Here is a 10,125-nt window from a genome sequence, read left to right as displayed (position 1 = left end):
TTTTTTTTTGTTTTTTTTTTTTTTTTTTTTTTTTTTTTTAAAAAAAAAAAAAAAAAAAAAAAAAAAAACACAAAAAACCCACAAGTGCAGGGAACCAGAAAGTTCCTTCCATATGTGCACAATGTTCAACGGTTTACAAAGTGCTTTTACAGTCATTATAACTCGTTCAGTCCTACAGGGACTCCTCTGAGATAGACAAGGCAAAAATTACTTTTTCTTTTTAGTACATGTGCTGCTGAAGTGAGCACGAATTACTTCTCCTTTTTGATGGATGGGGACACAGCCCTCGCAGGGGTAGCCTGGCCTGAGTCTTACGGCTCTGACAGTTTTACCTCTTCATTCCCTCTGACCAGCCTGTGGGCGCTGTCTCTCATGAGCTGTGGGCAGAGATACAGAGTTTCCCCTGTGGATCCCACAGTGCGTGTGAGCCCCTACTGGGCACCAGGCTGATTTTTTAAACATCAGCGTCACATTTGGTCATTATCAGAAATGTGGAGCCAGTACTCTGGCTTCTCTTAGCTTCTACTCTTCTTTCGATGCCCCTGCTAAACACTGCGTAGATTCAAGTATCAGGATAAGGTGTTTGGATCAGTGTTTTCTAGTCTTCCAAGGTGATGTGGGGGGAGAAATTTCCAGGGTTACTAAGTTCGGGGAATGTGGTATAGCGTGTCTCTTTCTTGGGAATGTGACTGCAAACATTTGCACACGAGAGTCCTGCAGCTAAGGAAACCCGTGTGACTACACAGTGTGCTATTCTCAAACTTATTTACCTACCATGGAACCTTTTTTGCATCACACCTCGTACCTGTCCTGAGAAATACCGTTTGGCAACACCGACCCCGAGGGTCTGATGTTTGCTAGATCCATCCACTCAGGCTCTGTTCTTGGTTTTGTTTTGTTACAAGAGAAGCAGCTCTCCAATTGTTGGCCTAAGTCTAGGCCCCAAGAAAGCTCTTTCTCTGAGGCTCGTCTTCCTGGGCAGCCCCCACTTGGGCTGTCTTTGAGGAGGCCATGAGAATCAGACCAAACCGATTTGGGGGCCTAAAGAAGATTTAGAGGAAGGCAGGCTGTGGACAGATGTTCTAACATCTCCTTCCCTTCCCCCACAGGATGGCTTCCCCATTCGGATAAAAGCAGTCCATGTAGTGAATGAACCTCGAATATTTAAAGGCATTTTTGCCATCATAAAACCATTTCTGAAGGAGAAAATAGCAAACAGAGTAAGTGATGATTCTGTTGACTTGATCCTTTTTTTTTTTTGCTCCCTTATTTGTGACATCAGTAAACTTCTCTTAGTTTATTATTTTTGCTGTGGGATAATTTGGAAACTACAGAGTTACAGATAAAGTAAATGAACAATCCTTTCTGTGAAAAGAAGATAAAATTAATAGGCTATAATATTTGACAGAGGAGAGAGCAGAGCAGGCAGCTCTCATAAGCGTTAAAATGCTGTGTAGTCATTTAGACTCTTTAATATCCTGGCCTGGGCACTGCGAACCAACATTGTATTTCGTGTGTGAGAGGACAGGGAGAAGGGTGGTATCGGGCAGGTAGTTAAAAAGTTATGGTGATTTCTTACTACAGCTCCTTGGGGTTAAAAAATGCTGTTTTAAGCCCTTCTATTTACCTAATTTGTTGTCTTGCTGTTTCAAGTTTGTGGAATACTTCAAGGCTTATGAGATAAGTGAGTTTTAGCTTACCTGTTATTTAAGAAACGATAGATGGCACTTTGAAAGATGGTCTTCCTCTCTGACCTAGAAGAGCCACTTCTCAACCTTTGCTAGTACTGTGATTGCCTATGATGGGTGGTATTTTTCTCCTTCTTCCCTAGGCTTAGGAACAGTGTGGTCCCTCCAAAGACTGGGTCTTGAATTTTTTACTCTTATACAAAGAGGAAACAGAGATAGAGAATCTCAAGGTTGCAAGGGAAGGAATTGAAACTACAGACAGGGAGCACCTGGCTGGCTCAGTCGCTGGATCGTGCCACTCTTGATCTCAGGGTTGTAAGTTCGAGCCCCATGTTGGGTATAGAGATTACTTAAAAAGAAAATCTTTACAAAAATAAAATAAAATCCAGATTTCCAGGCCCTTTCCCTGAAGATTTTTAACTCCGGTTCAGGGCTGGAGCGTAGGAGCCTCTCTGCTTTTAAAATCTTAGGTGATTCTGACGCACAGTCAGGTTTGAGAATTGCTAATTTAGTGGCATCCCTGTCTGGGTTTGAACCTATCTTCATACCTGGAGATCCTGTTCAGAACCTGCTTTTAAAGCCAAAGCAGCCTTTGGAACAGGCCTTTTGTATCTATGAAATGACATTATTTGTGGTCCATAATCTTGTTCATTTCGTCCTTCATATGTTCATTCATTCATTCAAAAAATATCTATCGATGAACTGTGTACAAGTATGTTCTGGATGAACAATATAGACCAAAATTTCTGCCGCTCCCCACCCCGGGGGAGCTTACATTCTAGAGAGAGACACAGACAGTGGATGTATATTATCTAGTATTAAGATGTGATAAGTGCTGTGGAGAAAAATTAAGCGGAGAAAGGGGCCAGTACAGAACAGGGGCAAGGGGTTGTAGCATTCAGTAGGGGGGTTAGGGATGGCGTCACTGAGAAGCTGGCCTTTGAGCAAAGGCTTGGCAGAGGTGAAGGAGGGAACTTACAGATCTCTGAGGACCAGCAGCAGCACTGCCCTGAGGTGGGAGCACATCCGGCATGCAGGAGCAGCAGCAGATGGAAGGGGGAGGGGGCGGAGGGGCGGCAGGGGAGCAGCAGGGGCCAGACCGTGACAAGCCCTGGGGGCCAGCGTGTGGAATTCGGCCTCCAGTGTGCATGAGGTGGGAGCACTGGCAGGCTGCATAGAAAGGACTGGCATGATCTGACTGGCACCGAGAAGAGCTGAGACTGCAGAACAGGCTGTGAGCAGGGAGACCAGGGCTGAGGCTGTCGTGGGAACCCAGGGGAGAAGCGGTGGTGGCAGGGTTCCACGAGGCGGGCCGCAGAGTGGTTGGATCCTGGATATGGTTTGAAGGACCAGCCAACAGAGCGTGGGACATAAGGAAGGGGATGAAGGATCTTCAAGCTTTTCGAGGAACTGGAAGGGGCCACTTGCCAGCAGCTGCTCCTTTATTCATTCAGCAGATGTTTGAGCACCTACCTGGCCTGCGGGTGACTGATTAACCTGAGGACACGTGTGTTTCCATTTCCCCTTTAGTTTTTCCTCCATGGGTCTGACCTGAACTCTCTCCACACAAGCCTTCCCAGAAGCATTCTCCCCAAGGAGTACGGGGGCACGGCTGGAGAGCTGGACATCACTGCCTGGAACGCAGTGCTGCTGGCCTCGGAGGAGGACTTCGTGAGAGAGTTCTGCCAACCTGTCCCTGTCTGCGACAGCATCCTGGGCCAGGCCCTGCCACCTGAGGGGCTGACCTCAGATGCGCAGTGTGATGATTCCCTGCGGGCCGTGAAATCACAGCTCTATTCCTGCTATTAGCCAGTCCCCTGTGAGTGCCACCATCTTTAAATGCTTTCCTTTTTCTTTGGGAGGCGCAAGGAGAGTTTGAGGTGCCAAGGAGTTGGTCTTGCTCCTTGTAACGAAATTGCAGCCTGTAGAGCTCAGAGGGTGAGCCACAGGGTAAGCCCTTGGTGACTTGAATTAATCCATGGAGGACATGGAAAATGTCCCCAGTGATTCCCGAACATTTGGAATCCCAGTTTGCAACCATTAATCTGGAAGCTGTATCTGGTTCTTAGAGATCTTGAAACAAGAAAAATCAGGACCAAAGTCACTTCGGTCCCACATTCCAGGAGAAAACCACCTGACCGGCCAGTCAGCACACTCCTATGAAAGAACCTGGCCAAGCCTACAAGGTGGCCACATAGGAGACTTCGGGAGTTTGTTTCTTTCACCTGAACCCTAACTACAGACTTGTGTTGCTCATCAGGAAATTTCTAGTTTGAGGCCCAGGCCCCAGCTGCCACACTGGGTTTGGAAAGCACCTTAACTGAATCATGGGAGCATCAGGACATAAGCAGCGCTTCCTGATCAAATTTGGGAGCCAGAGACTTCAAAGCATCTCTGGGATTCATTGGCAGACTCCTGCAATAGAAACTGAAGTTTTCCCAAACCCATAAAGCCTTAGCCCTGGTTCTCAATAGAATTGTACAGGATCCTAGAGGCACGTGATTTTACTCAACCTAAAACGCTAGATGTCAGGCCTGAGGAGCTGAAAGAATTCTGGCCCAAGAATGAAGAGACCAGGGCTCCAGCCCCAGAGGTGTGACTGAGGACAAGACCTGGGCCTCTGTGGGCCTCACCTTTCTCATCTGTAAAATGAGGCTGGATGAAAGGACACCTAGGACACCTGTTGACGTTCTGGGATTTGGTTTAGTAATTGAATGCTAGACATTGGTTTTCTGCCTAGAAAAATGGCTCTCTAGAGACAAGTGGTTGGATCCTGCTTTTTTGTGGTACACCTGGACCTTTTCAAGAGGCACGTGACACCATCTGGCCCTGACTTTAAGGAAAGTAGTATGTATATTCTGGGGACCTGGCAATAACCAACTTCCTTTTTTGTAGGGAGGGTTAAACTGGAAAAGGGCAGGTTAGATGACCAGCGTTCTGTGAATTCCTTCTATCCCTGAGGCTCTGGTGGTACACTGGAAACCTGGCAGCAGGGAATAGCTAAATTATTTGGGATTCTTAAATTTTGGTGTCTGGAAATGAATGCAAGAGTGGGTTATCGCTGGACACTTCTGGGGCCCCCGCCCTCCCAGATACACTTGCATTTCTCTTTCTGGTGTGGGCGGACAGACTTCAGCCAGCGAGACCAAATGTTAGTTCTGCGTTTCAGCACTTTAGACCCTTCCTGTCAAAACTTCAGCCTTAGCCCAACCATCGACTTAGGTGGTGTTCATCTGGTGGCTTTTGACCTATTTCCTTTCATATTCATTCCTTGAAAATTATGGCGTTAAAAAGCAACAAGTACTATGTGTTGTCTAAGTACCTTCTCCGTGCATTTATGAGACCACCAGGCAAAGGGACAGCAGCTCAGTTAGGAAGAGGACAGTGCTCTGAAACACAAAGGCCAGTCTATTGTTAATAAGCTCTTCATCTTCACGGCACTGTTTAAAATGCCTGGAGAAGTTGATGGTGAAAATGATTCACCTCATTAGTGCCAACCCCAGGGAAGGCTCATCCCCGTAGATACTAACCCTGGATCCTCTAGGGACCTGGCAGAGCTGGGAGTGCCAGCATGCAGACCCCTGGCAGCCTCCAGTTCCATCTGCCAAGGACAGTATGACCAGCACTGCTGAAAAGATCTCAACAGCACAAGCAGGATGGCTAAAGTAGGTTTAGAACCCAACTGCTTGGATGTGGGAATTGGTTAGAGGCGTTCTTAGACCTCAGAGAGGAAAGAGAGATTAAAAAACAAAACCACCCCCCCCCCAAGCTAGAGAGAGGGAGAGACAAACTGCTCAGCCCCACCAACCCCAGTTTACATGCTGCACTGTGTTCCTGGCCAGTTTTGCCCGTGTCCATTTTACTTTAAAAGCTTACGTGTACGGAAGCTCACCTAGACCAGATCTCCAAGACCTGGATGTTACCCATTTCCTAGGGCTTTGCAGTGGGCCCAAGGAGCGGTTTCATTCAGCTTCTGCAAGGAGTCAGAGCCGAGACTTGTCCCTTCTAAGCTGCTGTGCTTTATTTGGGTTCCAAAGAGAGATCAAATAGTTTGGACATCTCAGGAAGTCTGAACCAAGCTGTGAAAGCAGGACCTCCCTGGGTGAAAATCAAGGCAGCTTCTGTGCGGCCTCACCAGGGGTCTGTAGAGAGCTGCCCCAGCCGGATGGGGGAAGGACCAGGGGAGCACACGGTGAGCCTGACTCAGGAGCCGGGGCCGCTGATGGGGCAAACAAGTGAGCATTGGGAGAACTGGGAGTGTTTTCTTTCACGGAGAAGTTCTGGCCCATTTCACAAACGTCTGAAAAGTAACTTTTCCCTAAATTCAGGGTACTGTGGGTACATGGGGAAAGGAGGAGTCTATCAGGAGACCTGAGTTCTGGCTTTACACTGCTACGTGGCCCTGGATGAGGCCCTGAATCACATGATAAAAGGGATCCCCACTTTGAGCTCTGAACCCTCTGTTTTAGGCATCATTTGGCTTTACAGCCACAGGGACATTATACTCTACCTTTTAGAAGCCTTATTCTCCCCCCCCCCAAATCTGGATTATTTTATAGGAAATGTAGGCCTGAATGAATTGACATCTGAAGCTCCCAAATGAATCTGTAAGCTTAGGTAATATGAGGGTTTTCTTCCCCTTCTCTTACACAGAGTCTGGAAAATTGTGCCTCTTCCTGGAATTCTGTTCTACTTCACAGGGAGAGGCCGGAAGAAACGTACAGAAACAACTGTGCGACTCTGGCCTCCCCTCCCGAGCCTATTTGCTTGGGACAGAAGTGGCTTTAGCTTCCCCATACTTCATCTCGCTTTCACAAGGAGCCACTTGTCCTTAGAGGTTTACAAACACTTCAGCTCGTAAACTACATTTTTGCCAGACTGAGAGGACAGTAAGAGGTATTTTCCCCAAATTCCCATGAGATACTGAGCCTTTCTGAATTCTCCTTGGGTGGGCAGTCTCTTTAAATGCCACCGGATTCTCAGGTCATGGGATTACTTTTTCACTTGCATAGGCAAAAGCTGTGGCATTGTTGTGGCATTATTATAATACTTCATCTTAAAGTTTTTAGCTTTTAAGGTTTTCCTTTGAAGCCCCTTCTTTCACCGAGGAAGTGAAGTGTTAGCAAAGGTAATGAATGCAAGTGTGGCTGTTCTGTGGATATGCGGAGACACCAAACTGAAACCTCTCAAATGTCTGGGAAAGAGGCCCGTCTGGTGATGTCTCTCAGCATTGGGATCTGTTAATTTTGTAAATCTAGAGTAAATTCCTTTCTGCTTTCCCGACTCAGAACTGGTTTGCTTGAAATGTAAGCGACAGGCATCGACAGTGTCAAATACCCCTCCTTAACAGAGAGCTAGCTCCACAGGAAGGCCCAGTGTGACTCGTGGAGGGAGAGGCTAGTGATGAACGTACTGTTGGCCAATTCACTGCTTCTCCTTTGGTCTCACTGGGCGGCACGTTCAGTTGGGCAGAAAGTCAGCTGCTGCCAGGGATTGTGTGGATATGCCTCCACCTCTTGGCACATCCGGTGGTCAACGCCTGAAGCCTCTCAGGGGCCAAGAGCCCCTGATCCCACTCTGCCAGGGTGGGAGGCGGGCTAATTTTCTGACCAGATGGGGGCACCATTTCAGCCACTGGTCCCATTCCTCGCATCAAACTGAAATTCAGTTTAGCTTTGAGTATATTCATCTACTTCAGTATTTGTTTTGACCAAAAGTTTATTTTTCTAGTGCATTTTCTATGTCAAAGTGGTGAGACCATGTAATTTTAGTATGCATGACTGGGTCTTAATAAACATCCCTGTAATGTTATGTGTGGAGTTCTTCTGTGACAATGACAGTTTAGATAAAGCCTCTGAAGTTTTATTATTCATGGTACCTCATGGCCCTGGTAGAGCCTCCCTCCAGGTCGGGCAGGGCCCGGCGGCAACACAGTGCACCTGCAGTTTTTGGGCCGGCTACTCTGAAGATCTTGCACGCTTAGAAGACACCAGTGCATACAAAGAATGGCACTTGATATACACAGTGGTAGAGACAATATGCAAATTTTTCAGTTCTTAAAGCTGTCCCTTCTAGACCTCATTTAATCTTAATTAAGTAGTATTACTGCCCCTGTGGGGGAAATGAGGCCTGGAGAAGTTAAGCAGCTTGCCCAAGGACACACAGTCAAAAGTGGAGCTGGGCTTCAAAGCCAGGTAGTCAGACTCTAGTCCAACTTCTCCTGATGGTTAGAGCCAGGCTGTTTGCCTTTTACTGTCATTCATCCTCTGACAGAATACAGAAGGAAAGAATTTTTTTTATAGGGGAAGTCTAAAAATTAGGTTGTTTTCTGGCTTCTTGTAAAATCTAAAGTGGAGGTTCTTAACTTCTGAGACCCAGGCTGTAACTGAACATTTTATTCTGGAAGCACTTGTAAGTAAACCCAGACTCCTTGAGGGATAATGAGGTGCGGCTTGATGAACTCTGGTCCCATGCATGCTTAGCTGTTTCTCTACCTGCTCCCTGTTGGTTTCTATACAGGAGTGTGTGGTCTGCCCCACAGGAGACAAAAAAGCTAGGCGCCACGGTGGGTCAGCTGGGAAACAGTCTCATGCAGGACATCCGTACACTTACCGCAGACTTGTGGTGATGCAACAGTAAGTTCTTACACTGCAACACGCCAGCTCTTCAGGTCAGCTTTCCTAAGGAAGCCGTGGCCCTAAACTCAGTCCATTTCTCACCTCTGGAAAAACGGACTACTGGCTCCAACCCATGCAGCACAGTTACAAGGATCAGCAGGTGCTTCACAAGCCGTGGGAGTTATTTCCCATGTGAGGAGTGCATGCTTTTCTGAAATACCTCTCCGTTTTTCCCAGTGCCCGCTCCTCACATAGCGCTGGTCTGGCAAGCCTGTAACTGAGGCAGATGTGTCCTGCTACCGCATTTAAAGCTGGTGAGGAAGAAAATCCTTTAGGGTTGCCACTTTTCTGGAAACAAACGGTTTTAACCAAATGTTCACCCTCTTACCTGATAAGGTGCCAGGGGATTACTTCTCTTCCTTCGTTGGTGATGGGTAGTTTGACAGCATGTCCTTAAGCAGTCCCCAGTTATCTTGATGCCTAAAACTTTATGCCAAGAGACAATGGGGTCTAACTGAAAAAAGAACTCTCAAGGCCTGGTTTATTTCTCTGTTTTGCCTCTTACTGAGTAACTATGGGCAAGTCCCTAACTTTTCTAAGCCTCAGTCTGATCTGTCAAAGGGGGAGAAGAATCCCCACCTTCCAGGGGCGTGGACAGTGTCTCTTCATAGCTGGGCACACACACAGTTTCTTGGTCACTACTCTTCACCTGAGGAGACAGCTTGTGTGTGGCTTGAATCACTCAGCAGTGATTAGGACACCACTGAGAAGGCTGCCTGATTTGGGCTCCTAGGTAACAGGATGGATAGAACACCATGAAAGGAGAAAAGAAACAAGCAGCAGCTCTTGTTGATAAGATAAGCCTGGTACCCACCATCAGTCTGCAGAGCTCGAAAGCCTGACTCCTGTTACTGAACACTCTTGTGTGAATGTATAAAAAGGAAAAGGACTTGTAATGGATAAAAACATGTGCTGGTTCACGGCTTGGTCCAGAACATCAATAGCAGCAATAACCAGGTCCATGGCCATTCTTTGGCAGGATCCTTGATGGATAAGAGAAGCTTTTACTTCATGAGTACCTTGCTAGACCAGTCTGGAGAGTAAACATCCGGTAGGGCCACATGGGCCTACAACAAGCACAAGCCTTCTCTCAGTAGCTCTAACCAGGTAAAGGTGCCTCGGATGAATTCCTAGACCATACTGCTGACCTCAAAGCCAGGCCGTCAATCTGCAATCCTGAGGGACAGGTCCATTCCTGGTGATGAAACACCAGATGACTTATGTGGAATGAGAGGACACCATGAGGTCTGATGAGTCAAAACACTCGCCTGCTTTCAAGTATGATCCTGGGCTTACTCGACCTGCTGATATGATTTATGCTTGTGTATAATTCAGTACTCCCGAGTACGGTTCACTTAAGTCTTGAGTAATCCTGGGTTTCCTAGCAACAGGCCAACTTAGAGTACAGTCAAGCAAACAGGGATACTGCTCCCTAATTTTCAAAAAAAATTTTGTTATTTCAAATTAATATCAAAGTTATCTTCATGAGAAAATAAAAACTTTATTGGACTTTGTTACACTTATTTTACAATTTAGTATTGCTTTATTTTGCATTACATAAGGTGGGGGATGGCATATCCTCATTGTTTCTGAAGTTTAGGACCTTTAAAGGTCATAATCTGGCTGCCCCTGCTATTAAGGAAAGTGAGGTGTCTGCTTTACGCTGGCAAAGTAAGGGGCTAAACCTCCCCCGATTGCCCCCCCACCTCCCCTGCAACTTTCTCTCTGTACCCTGACATAAAAAACTGGTTCAAAACATG

At 46.8% G+C, this 10,125-nt stretch overlaps 1 protein-coding gene across 1 annotated transcript in view; it reads left to right on the top strand.

The window, feature by feature from the left end:
• The window catches only part of TTPAL (alpha tocopherol transfer protein like), a 26,036-nt gene extending 16,148 nt beyond the window's left edge, over positions 1 to 9,888 (top strand). The window contains exon 5 of the mRNA XM_034639760.1: positions 3,219 to 9,888. Within this exon, the coding sequence (XP_034495651.1) occupies positions 3,219 to 3,497 (279 nt within the window). The 3' untranslated portion in view covers positions 3,498 to 9,888. The remainder of the gene's footprint in view (positions 1 to 3,218) is intronic.
• The last annotated feature ends 237 nt before the right edge of the window (positions 9,889 to 10,125 follow it).

This window comes from Ailuropoda melanoleuca, chromosome 13 (assembly GCF_002007445.2).
Source record: "Ailuropoda melanoleuca isolate Jingjing chromosome 13, ASM200744v2, whole genome shotgun sequence".
NCBI lineage: Eukaryota > Metazoa > Chordata > Mammalia > Carnivora > Ursidae > Ailuropoda > Ailuropoda melanoleuca.
This window is presented reverse-complemented; position numbering and strand designations above follow the sequence as displayed.